Source organism: Ursus maritimus, unplaced genomic scaffold (genome assembly GCF_017311325.1).
Source record: "Ursus maritimus isolate PB19 unplaced genomic scaffold, ASM1731132v1 scaffold_27, whole genome shotgun sequence".
NCBI lineage: Eukaryota > Metazoa > Chordata > Mammalia > Carnivora > Ursidae > Ursus > Ursus maritimus.
The window spans coordinates 17,729,673-17,748,017 of record NW_024425230.1 but is presented as its reverse complement, the minus strand read 5'-3'; the positions used below and the strand labels follow the sequence as shown (position 1 = coordinate 17,748,017).

General features: G+C 42.6%; 1 protein-coding gene across 1 annotated transcript in view; it reads right to left on the bottom strand.

Moving 5' to 3' along the window:
- Window positions 1–12,885, bottom strand: part of AGBL1 (AGBL carboxypeptidase 1) — a 689,944-nt gene extending 677,059 nt beyond the window's left edge. The window contains exon 1 of the mRNA XM_040642611.1: window positions 12,443–12,885. Within this exon, the coding sequence (XP_040498545.1) occupies window positions 12,443–12,885 (443 nt within the window). The remainder of the gene's footprint in view (window positions 1–12,442) is intronic.
- Window positions 12,886–18,345: the final 5,460 nt, after the last annotated feature.

The window sequence follows — 18,345 nt, the reverse complement described above, 5'->3', positions numbered from 1 at the left end:
TTGCAGTTTTTTGTATTCTTTTTCTTTAAGAGGGACCCAAAAGATGTATTAGCTTAGGCCCTACAAAACCTGGGTGAGCCCCTTATTATCGTATTACGATATTTTATATTAATAGCAATATTTAACAAGAGCCTACTAAGTACAGCAAAGAGCTATAGCAGATGCATAATCCCTTTTCACTTTATTTCATCCCCATTTTATCATATATATTAGCTACATAGAGAAATATATGTAGCTATGTTGATACATAGATATATATGAAAAACATTTTGAAATGTCCCATTCCCTTGTAAGCAGGAGACACTCAAAATCATTTCAGCTTTCTTGATGAGGATGCATGCTTATCATAATGAAAATTAATCATTACTATCATCAATGTGTGAAGTTAAGTATCTGCTGGGACACAGAGTTGCCATTTTTTTGCTTTTGTTGAGAGTTACCTTTAGTGTCTTCCCTTCTAACCTTTCCCTTTAACCAAATAATTGGCTTGAAAATTGGATTAAACATCTGTTTAATTGCAGGTAATATAAGAGTAAAGCAGCCCTGGGGTGCCTGGGTGGCTCAGTAGGTTAAGCGTCTGCCTTCAGCTCAGGTCCTAATCTCCAGGTTCTGGGATAGAGCCCCACATTGGGCTCCCAGCTCAGTGGGGAGCCTGCATCTCCCTCTCCCCCTCCCCCTGCTTGTGCTTTTCCTCTCTCTCTTTCTCTCTCTCAAATAAATAAATAAAATCTTTTTTTAAATGGGGAAAAAAAAAGAATCAGACAGCTCTGATTGTGGCAGCATGGGTCTCTGAGCTTTATGGCATGATACCAGTTTGGGCCCTTCCCATGCATTAGTTCGTTATTGTCTTGGTTCTCAGTTATGTTTCAAGAGAATTGATCTTCCCAGAGAACTGAGTTACAAAAAGTGGGTGTCGCTATACAAGCCACTGGAATTGGAACCCCTGTGGATGCCCGAAGGTCTGGGAAATGCTTGAGAGGACAAAACAGCCACTAGCCTGTTTTAGAGATTCCTGTTTTCTAGCCCAGGGAAAAGACTGGAAGCAAGTGTTTGCCATCCCCCTTCCTTCCATCTCTCCCCTCCTTGCCCTGCTACCAATGATGGAGGAGAGACTGCTGATTAAAGATGAGGACTAAAGCAAGGGTGGTAAGCCATCGTCCCATCCCTACTGAGAATTCTAGAGCATAGCTTGTGCTCTGATGCATATCCAAAAGGCTTCTAAGAAAGCACTTCTGAGGAGCTCAACATTTTGGTGGGACAGTGAGAGTTGGCAGTGCTCCAGCTGCAGGGGAGAAAGAAGCAGGGGAATATTCATAACGCGTCTAGCGCGTGCCCAGACTGCACCAGCATGTTCCTGAACACTCTCCTTTCCTTCACAACAGGTAGGTATCATGTTCCCCATCAGGTAGGCGAGAAAACCAAGATTTGAAGAAGTTAAGTCCCTTGCCTAAGAGCCATAGTTTGTATGTGTAGAACTAAGATTGAAATTCAGCTCTTTCTGAAGCTAATTCCACTGTCTGGTCACTACAGATCAAAATTAAACTCTACGGTCTCTCATCGTGGTGCAGAAGACCTAAGAACAGGAGAGAAATCATGGAGGACCAAAGTGTTTATAAAGTTCTATTTCACAGCGTCCTGTGGTCAACTGTGCACTTGTAAACCATAGGACACCATGTCCATCTTTGCTTTTTGGCAAGCCTGGATCTTCCTGAATGATTCTGGGCTTCAAATATTTCCCACAGAGGGCTCTGTTTCTAATCAACTCTAATTGGTCTCCTTCTTTCCTTTGTGATTTATATTACTCTTCGCCTCCAGGCATGTGTCATTCAGGTGTTCAACAATTCCTCCAGCCTCAGGATTGCATCAAAACCAATCACACTGATTACTGCCAATTGGTTCTCAGGGCTCAACAGCACATTACCAGAGGGGACTGAGGAGGAGATGGCTCTGGAGAGAAAATGTCCTGAGCTTCACTGGCCTGATTCTTCTATGAGCAACTTCAAGAATTAGCAAGGACAGCGTCACCATCTTTCTCAGAGAAAGTATTATGTGGACAAAATTATACTGTGTTCTCTGGTATTGTGCCATGTGAAATTTCAGCCTAGATTAGTAAAAAGAATAAAGGGTTGATTGAATAGAGCAGAACTTTAATCTGGATGCCATCAACATTTTAAGCTGAGTGATTCTTTATAGGGACGGCAGGGGGCAGGATTCTGTATATCGTAGGACACACCATTTAGCAGCATTAGGATGCCAAACGTAAAGGATGTTTAGCCAGCAGCATCCCTGCAATTGTGACAACAAATATTGTCTCCAGACATTGCCGATTGTCCCCTAGGGGGCAAAATTATCCTGGGTGACAACCACTGGAATTGAGAGAAAAACATGTGTTATCCCAAATGGAGGTTTCCTGGCTCTGATTAGGGCTCCAGATAGGTCCAAAGATCGTCTGCATCATATCAGCCCTCCATCTTCGTGACCCCCGGCATACCATGCATGAAAATGGCTTTGACCATGGGTACTTTGAGTGCATCCAAATGCGTTTTTGTCCTGAGCAATGGGGAATGTAGCTTTCCTAAAAACAATTCAATGAACCAAATCTTACAAAGATCAAGTACATGTAATGTAAGCACCACATTCATGAATATTGAACCATCCTGTTCTCTGTATACCCAAGCACTTGACAAATAAAACAGAACACTAGGTTACAAATACACCAGAGAAGTTACCCACACATCAGACTGAACCCACATTTATTCGCACATTATCGTTCATATACATTTTGACTCTGTTTCATTTTCAGAATTAAATGACAGCACAGGGAGCAAGACATTTGGAGGTAAAGAGAAAAGTGATTCCCAGATAAGATCTGAAGAAACCAGAGAGCTGAATTGGCAGGTCATTCTGTAAAGACCAGAGTAACTCCACATATTCCATGTGACGGAATTCCATGTAAGTCACACCAAATAAAACCACATCTATAAAAGTAACTCACTTTCACAAACTTGTTGAATCAGGCCTGAGGACCGACTCTATTCCAAGAGACAGAGAGAGAGCCATAAAAATTATTGAGACTGGGTTGGTCTAGAAGGGAATAAGAGACACCCAGGTGCTCAATCCACTCAAAAATTGGGGGGACCAATTCATCAGGCAGAGGCGTCTGTATTCAAAGACAGTCAGAAGCGCCTGACTGGCTCGGTCCATAGAGCGCACAACTCTTGTTCTTGGGATTGTAGGTTTCAGCCCCACGTTGCGTGTAGAGATGACTTTTTAAAAAATAAAATATTTTAGGGGCGCCTGAGTGGCTCAGTTGTTAAGCATCTGCCTTTGGCTCAGGGCGTGATCCCAGAGTCCTGGGATCGAGCCCCACATCGGGCTCCCTGCTGGAAGCCTGCTTCTTCCTCTCCCACTCCCCCTGCTTGTGTTCCCCCTCTTGCTGGCTGTGTCTCTCTCTGTGTCAAATAAATAAATAAATAAAATCTTAAAAAATAAATAAATAAAAATTTAAAAATAAAACATTTTTAAAAACACAGCAACAACAAACAGAGACCATCAGCCCTGCCCCTGGGAAAGGCAGAGGATGGCGCTGGAACGAGTTCACGCTCAATAAAGCTCTCCCCGTCCTCTCCTTCTCTCCTGTCTCTTCTTCTTCTTCTACCTCCTCATCAGCCTCACCTCCTTCCTCCTCTACTATTAGGATGATAATCGCTGTTATCATCATTATTAATACACGCACATAAACTGGTTTTAGGACAGAAGCAAAGAGGCCTCAGGCTCTGAATTCCTCAGGAATTTAAGAGCGCAGATCTAACCGAATGAGTGGTGTGCCTCTACCAGCCTCAAGGGCGTTAATTTTCCTAATTTACTTACGGGAGTAAGTACTGACTTCACTTACTGACATCAAATTCTAGTCTCCCTGTGATTGCCGAGATTAGGTGCATTCAGTAGGAGATGTCAAATCCTAACATTCGGGAATTTTAAAGGATGCCAAGACCAGGATAAAGCATCTATTACCAGTAACAAAGCTGAACAAAGAATCAGGAACGGTGACCTTAATGAAACTTAGAATACGGCTGGAATTCTAGATTTTATTTATTTATTTGAGAGAGAGAGCATGAGCAGGGGGAGGGACAGAGGGGGAGGGAGAAGCAGTCTCCCCACTGAGCAGGGAGCCCAACTCAGGCCTCCATCCCGGGACCCCGAGATCATGACCTGAGCCAAAGGCAGACGCTTAACCCATGGAACCACCCAGGTGCCCCTACAGCTGAAATCCTAGAGAAGACCAGCACGTGCAGAGGTAAGAAGTCTGAAAGCAGGACGGCAGGTGGGGGCAGCTCAGTGCAGGGTCTGATATCTTCCAGAAAGATCACAGGAAGGAAAATTTTCTAGGCTCCTCCTACGAAAGCCAAAATGTCCCAGGATAAATTGGCAAAGCCTTGGTCAGCAGGAAAAGGCATCTGAACAAGAAATTCTTGTTCTCAGGATGAGAGCATCCTATGGCTGCTACTTGGGGTGAGTCCCTCCAGAGGAAGGGATGCTGGGGCATAAGGTAGGGCCATGCTGAGATACTCAAGGAGAAGGTGTCTACCTTCTATGAAAGGCTCCATCTGCCAGGGAGACTGGAAGGACTGAAGCACTAGATTCTCATTGCTTATCACCGTGGCTACGTTTCAGATAAGGTGTGCTCATAATATTATGCACCCTAACTGATAAATTTAATTCCTCCATCTTCCAACCGGTACTCAGTCTAATAAATGTATGACCTTAAAAAAAATTATAACTCATACATGTCTTCTGCCCAACAGTCCTCGCATGCAAGGAGAGAATCATGGGATAATATACTTTTACCCCAAAGACTATCTAATCCAGGATTCTCTCGAAAGGTCAGAAACCTCCTATTTTACCCCAAAGACTACGTAATCCAGGATTCTCTCGAAAGGTCAGAAGCCTCCTACTGAGAATATCAGACCTGGATTTGATGCTACAGGAAACATAGCATTAAATATCACTGAATCACATGGAGAAAAAAAATGTTTCTTCTCGGTAAAGTGTATATTCTTATTTTGGGAAATGTCTGTTAAAGTCTTAGTTATTAATGTATTTCCAATCCCTCTCCAATAGCTGCTGATCCTTTTAGAAAAGACAGGCCTCAGGCTCAGAGACTCCACAAGCGACAGTGCCTCGCTGACTTTAATAGCATTGTGTTATTTATATTAAATTTATTTTTGTGGCCACTTCCTATTTGTGCTAAAAGCTATTGCTATATTTATGGCTGCATGTAAAGTGTCACCTTCAGTGAAGTTAAAATGAATACATTTACTGGAAAGAAATCGTGTTACGTAAACAATAGTATCGAGTAATAGTATTGCTGATCTAAACGTACGAAAAAATAAGCGTGAAACTGGCACATACAAATGACTAAAATTGAGGGAAAACTGACCTCATTCCAACTCCTTATTTTATTTAAAAAAATTTTTTTTCTACTCCTTATTTTAAAGATGAGGAACTGTGACCCAAAGGGTTCTATGCCTTGCCCAGATCACACAGTCAATCAGCAGCAAAGGCAGGACTCAAACTTAGGTCTCGTGATGCCCCGTCTCACTGGTCATCATGATCATGGATGCTGCTGGGGGGCCTCCTGGGTCTCCCCTTCAGGACTGAGGCATGACCCCCGCTCCAGGAGGGAAACTTACTCATTGGCACCTCTCACCTGTGTCCCCCCTCTGGAAATTGTGGTCAGGTTACGAGAGTCTCTAAGGACATGTCCCCTATCTGGAAACAGCCGTGTCCAACGACAGGTCCCCAGTGCAGGGGCAGAGGTATAAAGGCTCACCCACCCTCTGAACAATAGGGCAATTGTTAAAGGACCTTCCAAGTTCCAGAACACCCTGTGAGATCGGCTGGAGCTTTTGCTGTGACTACACTGCAGGTTGAACTCATCCCTCTGTCCAATCCTGCTTCCTTCTCCGTCCCCCCTTGACCGCCCCCCTCCGCCCCCGTGCGTGGACCCTAGGCACTCCCCAGGAAACTTTCTGCAAGTAAATCTCTGTCTTCAAATCTATTTCCCAGGAAGCTTATAAAACATCATGTTTCCTATTTTAAAGGAAAACATGAAGTTACTTATCAGAATACCATATCATTAAAGGGAGCAGAGCAAAAGCAAGTAAAGAGAATATTTGAATTAGCTGTGACCAGATTAGAATTTTAGAATTCATTGCCAAAGTCTGCTATAAAGCTTAAATAGCAAGAAACCAAGTGGAGTATAACAGATAACATGTGAGCTTGAGGGGATTTTTTGGCCCAAAATGAATCATCAGATCAGAAACGAGAGCTTCAACTTCACCCACAACGTTAGCTGTAGATTCAGCTCCACGTTTTGAAGTGGTGAGTGCAAATACAGAGACTGGATATTTGAATGTCTGTCTACATCAGATAGCAATTTCCTAATATTGTTTTAAAGATATGCTATTTTAAAAGAACTTCCAACATGATTCCAAAAACATAAAATGAAATAGAACATAATAAGGAAGTTTCCTCACCTGACAAACTCAACAAACAATGAAGTACTGCTAGGTATTTCGGGAAAAACGGACTTGAGTCAGGCACTGTGTCTATTTTCAAGGAATGAAGATCATACTGAAGGGTGGGGACTCTATCATGATGCCTTTAAAGATGGCTGCCTCATTCCGTCCTATCCTGCCAGGACTTCAGCTACATGTAAGCCAGACCCTCTCACTCTATCCTCTATGACTCCTACCTGCCCTTCTAATGTTCAATTCTTTCGACCTTTTGTGCTTCGTTCTGGATAATTTCTGATGACCTGATTTTCACTTCTCTGTTCAGCCAAGTCTCATCTGCAGTTAACCCTATCCATCCAGTTCTTCATTCTGATTATTTTATTTTTCAGTTTAAGAATTTCCACTTGGTTCCTTTTCAAATCTTCCATATCACCTCTGATGGATTATAGTTCACTGCCAAATTTTTCACACTTGCCCTTAATCTCTTTGGACATAGTAACCAAAGCTCCCTTACATTCTGGGTCTGGTAATTCCAGTTTCCAGAGAACTGGAATCTAATTCTGTTATGTTATTCCTGCTAGTATTTACTTATACTGACTTATTTCACCTTGTGCCTAGTTTTCAAATTATTGGTAGAATTTATGTAAGGCCTCGTAGGACACTTTCTTCCACTAATGAGATTTTAATTTGTACTTCCAGGCACCCAGGGCCCCTAGAGATCTGAGACCACCTGTCCAATTCTTTTTTTTTTTTTTTTTTTTTAAAGATTTTATTTATTTATTTGACAGAGATAGAGACAGCCAGTGAGAGAGGGAACACAAGCAGGGGGAGTGGGAGAGGAAGAAGCAGGCTCATAGAGGAGGAGCCTGATGTGGGGCTCGATCCCAGAACGCCGGGATCACGCCCTGAGCCGAAGGCAGACGCTTAACCGCTGTGCCACCCAGGCGCCCCCACCTGTCCAATTCTGAAGACATTTCTGGGCCACCAAGATAAGGTGAAGAAAATAGCTCAACGTGAAGATGAGCTTATGTCTCGTTCACCTTTACTTTTAGGAAGCAGCCCTTCCGGTATCAGCTCAAAAGCAGAGAGTAGTTTGCCAAGGTCCCCATTCTTGGCAAGTCCTATGTCTTAACTCTTATTCTTCTCGATGGGCAAAGCCATAGAATATATACAACTCAGCCTTTCCAACCACACCTTCCAAAACAATAAATGACTCCCAAGGCAGAAGAGCCAGAGTTTTGCTCTTCTCTCTGGGTTCCCTACCTCTCCTGACCTCAATCCATTAAATGTTCATTATCTTATTAGAATATTAATGCTCTTTAGAAAAAGTATTCCTATTTTATCCACACTTTTTAATTGGGTCCAGTGTGAACGTTGTTCTGAATTATCTAATCTATTATTCAGGAGCAGAAGTTCATGGAAGGTTAGAGATTGTTTGAGATTTCCCCTTCCTCCAAAAATATACGGGGCATTTTGTTATCTCTTCACTTATAATAATGCATTATAATCATTTGTTCATATGTTAACCCAAGCAATCACGTGGCATTGATTTTTATTCAAACTGCAGGCAAATCCTCTAAGATTTAAATGCTTGGTTTAAATGTATACATATGCTTATCTAGGGAGAGGGTCTGCAACTTTCAGGAGATTCTCAAATGTATATCTGGTTCGTGTTCATACAGTGAGCTCTGGGAGGACAAGGACCATGTCATATTTATTTTGGGATTCCCAATGCCTAACAGAAGTTTGTTGAATAAAGAACGTCTATATTTATAACAAAGCAAAGAACAGATGATTTAAGAGAGAAGTACACATGCTTGGGGGTTACTTCGGAGGTGGGAGAGATATCATCCATTCGGGTTATCAGAAAAGGGATTTTTTTTTGGAGGGAAAAGTAACATTTCAGTTGATCCAGCAAAAGTACTTATGACTTTCACAAGTACAGATCAGGAATGAAAGATGTAAGACTAAGTAGTGATTTGGAAATAAGAATATTGTGCTCGGTTTGGAGGCATGAGGGAAATGACTCAATTGGACAGTATTGTGGGGTTTCCCTTGTGCAATCAGAACTTACCTCTAACTATTCCCACCTTGAAGAGCAAGAGCTCCATGCCATGAAACAGACCCAAATAAAGACCTCAGGAAAGTGAAAACTGAAATTATTTGCAAAAGTTTGTTCATGCATTTATCTGGGGAGTCTTTAGATTTCAATGCCATCAAAAAGTGATCTGTGATACCCTGCTTCCTGGAATTAAAAAAAAAAAAAATTGAAAGATTGAGAATCATTGCCCTTTAATTTTAAAAAAAGACTAGTATGAATTAACAAAGGTACATAGGCATAGCTGAACATGTTACACCTGCTGAGTTCGATCTTCTTCCAGAGACTTGGAGTGATGCTAATAATGTGTTCTCAGCCAGTCACCACAGAATAGAATGGTCCAGGGAGCAGAGGGGGACAGGTGTGACCGCAGCATTCTGGATCTCATTCCTCCTGACACTAGTCATTAGCATTTGGAAGACTTTCAACAGGATAGTGCCTGGTTGATAATATTCTGAGAACCTTGCCACCCATTACCTAGTACAGGCTCTGGCACAAGAGAGTTGTTCAATAAATGAATGAACCATAACAAGAGAGTCATAATATAGCAAGGAAGCAGATGATATTGCTGGGAAAATCTCCTAGCACTGAAGTATGAAAACCATCAAAACATAGAGGATGCTGGCCCAGGGGATTCAAGTCAAACAGAAAGTTAGTGGCAGCATCCAAAATCAACTCTGGCCTCCTGAAACCCAGCCAGGAAACCTTTTTATGTTCATTTTAAATAAACATTTATGTCAAATGTAAAGCTTCCAAATATTATCAAGCAGAGTTCTGTTGGATGTTACAGAACTGGGATCTTCCAGGAAAGAAATGTGAAGAATATAAGTTTAACTGTTTTGCCACATGCTGGTGAAGTGTGGGATGGCAGAGCAGTTCTATGAAAGCAGGAATGCTTAAGAAAAAGAGAATGCTACAGGGTTAAATGTAAACATCATTAAATGTAAGAGTGAGATCATGGGGGAAAAATATCTCATGGACAAAAATAATCAAAAAGAAAATTAAGGAGTGCACTTGTCGTGATGAGCAATAAGTGATGTGTTGAATCACTATATCATACACCTGAAATGAAGATAACGCTGCATGCAAAAATAGTAATAATAATCACCCATGAAAGGAAAGTTCGGTAAAGTTGACTATTGGAATGTAACATATCCAACATCAAAAAAAGAAAAAAACATAAAGTCAACTTCAAGTGAAACCCTAGAAGAAAATGTACTTCTATTTACTTAAATTATGGTACATCCATATACTAAACTACTATATAATGACCACAAAAGATTGACCTGGGTCTAAATGTGCTGACTTGAAAGATCCTCAGTTATACTGATGTGTTGGAAAGGCAAACTGACAATAGTGTGTTAAAATGATACAGACATCATAGTTATAGAAACATACATATTATCGCTTGTATATAACCATCTAAAAAAATAGACGGCAGACCCTTGTGTGGTTGCCTTCCGGAGCAGGACTTGATGGGGGCATTTTTACTCCCTATAATTTATATCTATGTGTTAACTAAATGTTTATAATAATGAGTTGATATTACTTTTTTCATTTTTTATTGTTGAAGTACAGTTGACGTACAATGTTACATTAGTTTCAGGTATAAAACATAGTGACTCAGCAATTCTGTACGTTACCCAATGCTCACGACATTCAGTGTAGTGACCATCTGTCACCATACAACGTTATTACACTATCATTGACTCTATTCCCTATGATGTACCTTTCATCTCCGTGACTTATTTATTTTATAACTGGAAGTTTTTACCTCTAATCCCCTTCAACCACATCACCCATTCTCCCAACGCCTTCCTTGTATTACTTCTTTAATCGGGAAAAAAAATGTTTATTGGTAACAAGGACAGATAAAAGGAAAAGAGATGCTATACCTGATAAGTAACCGCGATGGCTAAGAGCAAACTAGAGCCTGGCTGTGCCTGGGTTCGAATCCTGATTCTGCTACTTACAGGGAGCAAGTGCCTTGTGTTCCTCCTCTGCAAAATGAGGATATTAATTGTACCTACTGTATAGGAGTGTTGTGAGGTTACGTGAAAAAATACATGAAAAATGCATAGAATAGCTCCTGGCATATAGTAAGAGCTCAACAAATGTGAGTGGCTCACAGCAAAAACACTCCTTCAATTTTAATACCCATTCTTCTTTAAACGTTATCATCATCTTTGCCTCTTCTACAGTCCAAAATTTTAGCTGTCATTTAGGGAATCTTTTTTTCTTTAGAATATATATGTATATGTATATATGTATGTATGTGTATGTATTTATATGTGTATGTATATATAGTGTATATGACATATACCAGAGCAGGGGTCAGCAAACTCGGTCAAGGGCCAATGGATGGATAATATATATATATTATGATTTAATAATGAAAGCCAAGGAGAAAAGGGGATTTGCTTATAGCCTCTTTGTAATATGAAAAGTGAAAGACATCTGCGTTGTTATAGGAGCTACTTGGATTAATTCAAGTCTTTAGAGGGATGGGATAAGGACGATTAGGATTCAGAAATGCAGGGCATTGAACTGTACTAATTGGCGGGATCCAGAGATTAGAGATTTTAATAAACCCAAACACTTGGGTTTGTTTGGTTTTGGGGGGGTGTGTTTTGTTTTTGTTTTGTTTTTGTTTTTGGCAGGATAGGGAGACAATTCATTACTCACACTTATTACAGATGCTGCCTTCTCCCCAAATTCCTGAGGGAAAGTTTCATCAGATACCCCAACTGTGAAATCTGACCTTGTCTTTCATCTGAAACCTGAGGCTAATGCCATCCTTATCACCACCTGGAATCCTGATCATAAGCAGAATGGCTCTCTTGACCTCTAGGAAGAAACTTCTTCTAAACCTCCACATCTGTTGCTTATATTCTCTCTCCTTATCGAGGACCAGAATTCATATCTACTCAAGACCTGCAGACAGGTGGCAGAGTAATCAGCTAGCAGAATTCACTAAACGGAGGAATGACCCTCAGTTTCCAGTAGAACTAAGTTTGCAGCGACTAAGATCAGAATAGTTTCAACATTCCAGAGGTCAGTTTCCAGACCAGGAAAAATTCAACCCTCATGGACCAGCAGTGAGTTAATGTAGCATTGGCCTATGACTGTCATTTCCCAAATGTGTTCCATGGCTCCCTAATGTCCTGTGAGATACTAGTGGGGTTTTACCATAAAAATTATCCTGTCCCCAAGATGGTTTGGAAATGCTATATATTATATCCCCAACTTAATATACCATGTACCTTTTATTATTCAATTAACAAATATTTATCGAGCACCTACTATGATTTAAATAGTGCTTAGGTAGTAGAGATAAGGAGGGAACAAGACAAATGAGATTCCTACCCTGATGGAAGAAGGAAGGGAGGACACAAAGAAGTATCAGGGAATATAAGGGGGGTTTTCCTGAAGATTTTATTTATTTATTTGTCAGAGAGAGAGAGAGCGCCCAAGCAGGGGGAGCGGCAGGCAGAGGGAGAAGCAGGCTCCTCGCTGAGCAAGGAGCCCAATGTGGGACTCAATCCCAAGACCCTGGGATCAAAACCTGAGCTGACGGCAGATGCTTAACTGACTGAGCCACCTGGGCATCCCAGGGAATATAAGTTCCTTGCAGAGAGTCAAACTAGAGATAGGGGACCATGTGACCTGGAAAATCTTTGAGTAAGACGTTTAAACTGAGGGCCGAAAGACATAAGGACTTGAAAAGATTTTTAAAAGATTAATGATCTTTTAGTAAAGACCTCTAGTAAATTGATCATGACATTTCAAATCCATCTGTCACTAAGACCCTCTGCGAGTGGAACACCTATTGGCATCCCAGGGAAACTGGTGTTCGATAGAACCTAGCTTGAGAAGTGCTAGTTTGATATCTTGTGCCGGTGGTGCTGTTGGATGCAAGCCACAACTACAGAACAGCCAACTGTGAGGCTGATTAATGCTGCTGAAATGACCTTGAAAGCCCACTCCCAGAGGGCTGATGGACACGATCACTGCCTCCACCGATCCCTGGAGAAGTGAAGGCAACAGCAGCAGAAATGACTCGGGACATGGCTTCTGGACTGTGCATTTCAGGTTCTGTAAGACTTGCCCCCAGAGGAACCCTGACATCCAGAGCATCATTCCATCTGCTGCCTTGGCAAGAAGGGCAGCCTGCTGGTCGAGCAGGACACCCATGGAAGAGGAGGGGACATCCCCCGTGGGATCTTGCGGCTGCAACAGGCCCTGCTGCACGATACTTTCTCTCTCCATCCTACTTCCCACCGTTATACCAGGCTTGTGACCAAAGGTCTCCAGACCAGGGGTCGGCAAACCACCGCCCACTGGCCAACTCCAGCCTCCGACTGTTTTTGTATGTAAAGATTTACTGGAACGCAGCCATGCCCACTCCCTTGCATACCATGTATAGCTACAGCAGCAGGACTGAGTAGTTGTAACAGATCTTATGGCCCACAAAGCGTAAAAAATTTGCTCTCTGGCCCTTGACCGAGTTTGCTGACCCCTGTTCTAGGCATCCTCTTGGCCAGTCCTTCCAGCCTTGTGGGGACGGTTGCTATCCTCCCCAGGGATGCCAACTGAGGGGCAGGAGGAGGGGGTCCTTCATTTTCCCAGCAGGCACTTACCACCTAGGAAGACCTGCTCAGAAACTTCTCGATGCCCTTCCTTTTCCCCAGAGAGTCAATACACCTGGAGATGACACCAAGCAATACCACTAATGTCAGAGTCCCTCCGCTCAAATCCCAGCGATGCCACTCACTCACTTTGTGACAGTGGGAAACTTGTCAACCTCTCCAGTCTTTTAGAGCTTTAAAATGAGGATAAGGATACTACCTGCCTCTTAGGGTTGCTGCAAGGATTCAATGAGACAATGCATTTGAAGATTTTTGCATAGTTCCCAACTGTTCAATAAGTCTTAGTTATTATTTGAACTATTACTATGAGAGGGACCACATGGGGGAACCGAACACATAGAGCATGAATCTGACAAAGTTCCTCCATGCAAAGCCTCTCAAGCCACCTCCAACATGCATACCTATGCTCGCAAAACCACGTACTAGAATGTTCACAGCAGCGACGTTTGTTAGAACCCAAGAAAGGAAAGGACACCAAATACCATCAACTCTAGAAAGGACAAATAATTCGCGGTATGTTCTTACAACGTAATGCTCTGCAGCAAGGAGAATGGGAATAATCTGCAACTACAGGCATCCCACATAGAGGAAGCTCACAGGGCCCAGTCAAAGGAGCCAGACACAAAGGAGGATTGTACTTTATATGAAGTACAGAGCATGCATGACTGACTGGTGGTATTAGAAACCAGGCTAGCGTCTACACTGGGGGAACAGTGACTGGAGGGAGGGAGGGAGGGGGTGTTCTGGGATGCTGAGAGTTCACCGTTTCTTCATCTGGGTGTTTGTTATGGGGACGGATTCAGTTTGCAAAAATGTATTTTAAAAAGGGAAGAAAGCAAGGAGGGAAGAAAGAAGGGAAGGAGAGAAAGAAGGGAAGGAGAGAAAGAAGCAGGACAGAAGAGAGGGAGGGAGAGAGGAGGCAGGGAGGGCAAGAACAAATATGTATTGTGCACATACTCGGCACTATTCTGCTTGCTTCCATGTCCTTTGTCCCCCTTATTCTTTCATTCCTAGAATCTCTACTCTTAATCTCTGCCTCATCCTATACACTCTTTTCTCTAATGAAAGCCTGGTGTGGAGAGCTATCAATTTGAAGTAATATTCGCTCAGTGAAAAAGTACAGATCCCACAAACCCTCAAGTGCCTTCATTTCAGGTTTAGCAAGAGGATCTGGAGGTCACAGCCGAGAAGGTGCATTTCTCTGTGCCCATTTCTGAAAGAGGAAGAGGCCCCCAGCCCGCCTGACTCAGAGATGCGCACTCCACTCTTAGAGATAACAGTAATTGGTCACGCAGACCAACTCCCCTCCTTGGTTACAAACTTCCCCAACTCCCAGGGCTCAGATTGACACCGTTCAGCTTTTGGAAGAGTGGTTCCATTTGAAAACATCATGCTAGCTGAAATAAGCCAGACACAAAAGGGCAAGTACTGCGTGATTTCATTCAAATGAAGGACCTGGAATAGTCAAATTCACAGAGACAGAAAGAAGAATGGCGATGGCTAGGGGCTGGGGGAGGGGCAGTGGGAAATCAGTGCTTAATGGGTACCAAGTTTCAGCCTGGGGACTTGAAAAAGTGCTGGAGATGGAGGGTGGTGACAGTCGCACAACAATGTAATGCGTTTAATGCCACTGATCTCTATACTTACAAATGATTAAAATGGTAAATTTCATGTAATGTATATTTTACCACAATAAAAAAAAAAGTGGTTCCAGTTTTAGTAACTGAGTCAGTTGTGGAGTAATTGTTGCCAGGTTACAGATTCCTTCTGTGGGCATGGGTCTCTGTGTTGGCCATTTGCTTCAACATGTCACCAGTAATGCCAAATTTCTGAAAGCGATGTTGGCCCTCTGTCCCTCCCCCCTGCCTTACAGAGATGGGTGTTCAAGGAGGCAGTCAGATCCAGAATCTGGGCTCAGGGGATGGAAATGCCAACTGCTCTCAATTCCCAAGTGAGGATAGGACTTTTCTTTTCTTTTACATCAGAAACAATTTTTTTTCTGTGTGACTTAATTTTAAACTACCCCACTTGTTTTGTTAGTTTCGAGTTTTTATTTAAATTCTAGTTAGTTAACGTATAATGTAATATTGGTTTCAGCAGGAGAATTTAGTGATTCAACATTTCCATACAATACCTGGTGCTCATTACATCAAGTGCCCTCCTTAATGCCCATCCCCCGTCTAGCCCACCCCCCACCTACTTGCCTCCATCAACCCTCAGTGTGTTCTCTATAATGAAGAGTCTCTTAAAGTTTGCCTCCCTCTCTTTTTTTTTCCCTTCCCCTATGTTCATCCATTTTGTTTCTTAAATTCCACATGTGAATAAAATCATATGGTATTTGTGTTTTTCTGACTGATTTCTTTCACTTAGCATAATGTATTCTAACTCCATCCATGTCCTTGCAAATGGCAAGATTTCATTCTTTCTGACAGCTGAGTAATATTTCATTGTGTGTACGTATACACCACATCTTCTTTATCCATTCGTCGGTTGATGGACATTTGGGCTCTTTCCATAATTGGGCTATTGCTGATAACGCCTCTACAAACATTGGGCTGCACGTGTCCCTTCAAATCAGTATTTTTGTAGAGGATAGGACTTTTCAACTCAACGCTGGTCTTTAAATACAGCCATGTTATCAGAGCTGCTTTGACATGGGAACATTTAAATGGGCCTCTCAATTTGTTTCTTCCAGATCAAAAAAAAAAAAAAAAAAGGAAAGAAAAGGAGAACTGTTTAAAACAGTGTTCTTCCCCCAATCCCTGAGCTTCCATTCATCCCAGGCTTTCCCCTGGGGTGGGATTTAGGAACAGGGAGAGGCTCAGTTTGGGGTGAGGTGCAGGGCTCAGTAAAGTGACAGGAAAGGTCTGCAGGTTAGGGCTGGAAGCTGGGGGCAAGGATAGGAAGAAGACCAGGAACAGAAGGCAGGTCAGCGATGGGGCGGTTGGGGGGGAACACATCACACTACTTGACAAGAAAAAGCGGCGATGTGATCATGTCAAAAGACGCCCTGTCCAAATAGCTTAAGAACTGTTGCCTTGGCTGACTGTCCTGTGGCCGCCACCACCCGCATTTAGAGGCAGGCAGCCATTCCCAAGGGCCTGGTTAGATCTGAAGCCTACACTCAAGATTTTCCTGCACGGGGGCAAACTCTCATTTCCATCTCCTTTCTTCCCCTTCATGAGCTTTCAGTTTTACTCAAACGCGGCGCCATGGTAAGCCCCGAATCCTCTCTACACTCTTCTGACATGGGGAAGATCACTGGGCACCCTCCCCACTCTGGGGACCACACCTTCCCCTGCTGAAATCTGACCCATTTTCTGAGGCCTTTCCTGAACCTCCAGCCAGAAGGTTTCTTCTCCCAACTTTCATAGAATTTGTTTTCGATGTTTTACCTTTACCATGGCATTCATCACATGCAGACTTGCTCTACAAATATTTTTATCCTCCTACCTTTTCACTTGAACATTGCATTTTCATGAAAGCAGGGACTGTGTTTGATTATAGTAATCGCTATTTATCGGGCACATACCACCATGCTTACCTATTTACATCCACTTTTCTCTAAACATATAATAGGCCCATGAATCGGTACTATAATTCTCATTTTACAGATGAAAAAATTTCCGTAAAGAGAATTTCAATAGTTTGTGCTGAGTCACAAAAGTTTTGAATGGCTGAGCCAAGATCCAAAGACATTCTATTCTTAACACACCATCCTACCAAATAGTCTTCTCTAGATGTCTTTTAGCACATAGAAAGCTATGGATGGATGGATGGATGGATGGATGGATGGATGGATGGACGGATGGAGGAATGGAGGGAGGGAGGGAGGGAGGAAGGGAAGGGGGGATGGAGGGATGGAAGGATGGATGGATGGATGGATGGAGGAATGGAGGGAGGAAGGGAAGGGGGAATGGAGGGATGGAAGGATGGATGGATAGAGGGATGAATATTGAAAATATCCAATTGACTCAAATCAAAAGTGCTACCTTCATTTATCAAGAGTTATTTATCCACATAACAAACAAGATATGGAAGGTTTTAGTCCTAAATAAGACTCCCTCTTTCATAAAGAATCCATATCCCCTCAACCTTCAGGTTCCATCAGGCCAAGGTAATACCTTCAACATAAAGAATGAGTGGGCATTCCCTAGGTCATGTAAGCGACAGAGACCAGTGGAAGGACTTTGGAGTGACAAGATCCACTTCACGCCCTTCCTTTAGGGATTTTCTACGTTTCTGTCATGAACCCTTGAGGGTCAGTGTCCTCATCTACAAGACAGAACAATCACACCTCCCTCACAGGTGGTAGAGAGAGTGATGTTGAGTGATGAGCGTGAAAACTTGGCATAGAGAGGATCCTTAATAAATGTTCATTTCGTTCCAACCTCTAATTCCAAAGAACTTAAGGGAATGTGAGAGCAACAGGTTCTTGAAAAACAAAGCACCAAATAAAGGCTTCTCCCCACTTCTAGCTCAGTACCCGCCTACATGCCACCATCCCCTTCATTCTCTGGTGTGACTGGCACCAAGTCACCCCTCAGACACTGACAGATGCCAATTCTTGCCAACTTTGTCCCTTTCTCATTTGACACCTGTCCTTATGGGATTTTTCTTTTTCTTTGCTTCTACTGATGCTTGAAATTAAAACAGACCAGTTTGTTTTCACATTTGTGTTGTGGTTGAGGTAGGGCTCTGCAAATCCCTCAGTCTCGGACTCCCCAAAAGAGAGAATTTCTGTAATCTCCAGAAAGTCTACACAGTGCTTGCTACCTAGAATCCTCTTGATTTGTCCAAACCTTTCTGTTTATGTCCAGGGGGAAGGCTCAGTTTCCGCTCCACCTGGCCCTATGGATGTATGATAAATGGATAGTCCCACATCCTCTGTGGAGAATTCTAGAAAGGAAATTTTCAAGCAGATGTTTTGGAAACAAAACTCCCAAGCTTGTGAAAGAAACGTATCAATCACCATTTTTTCGCTCATCCCCTCTTCTCAGCCCAGGGGCTGAAATCACCTGTTGTTGTCCTGGAAATAATCCTTGGAGGAAGAAGGCCAAGGGGAAAAGTGAAGTTGTGG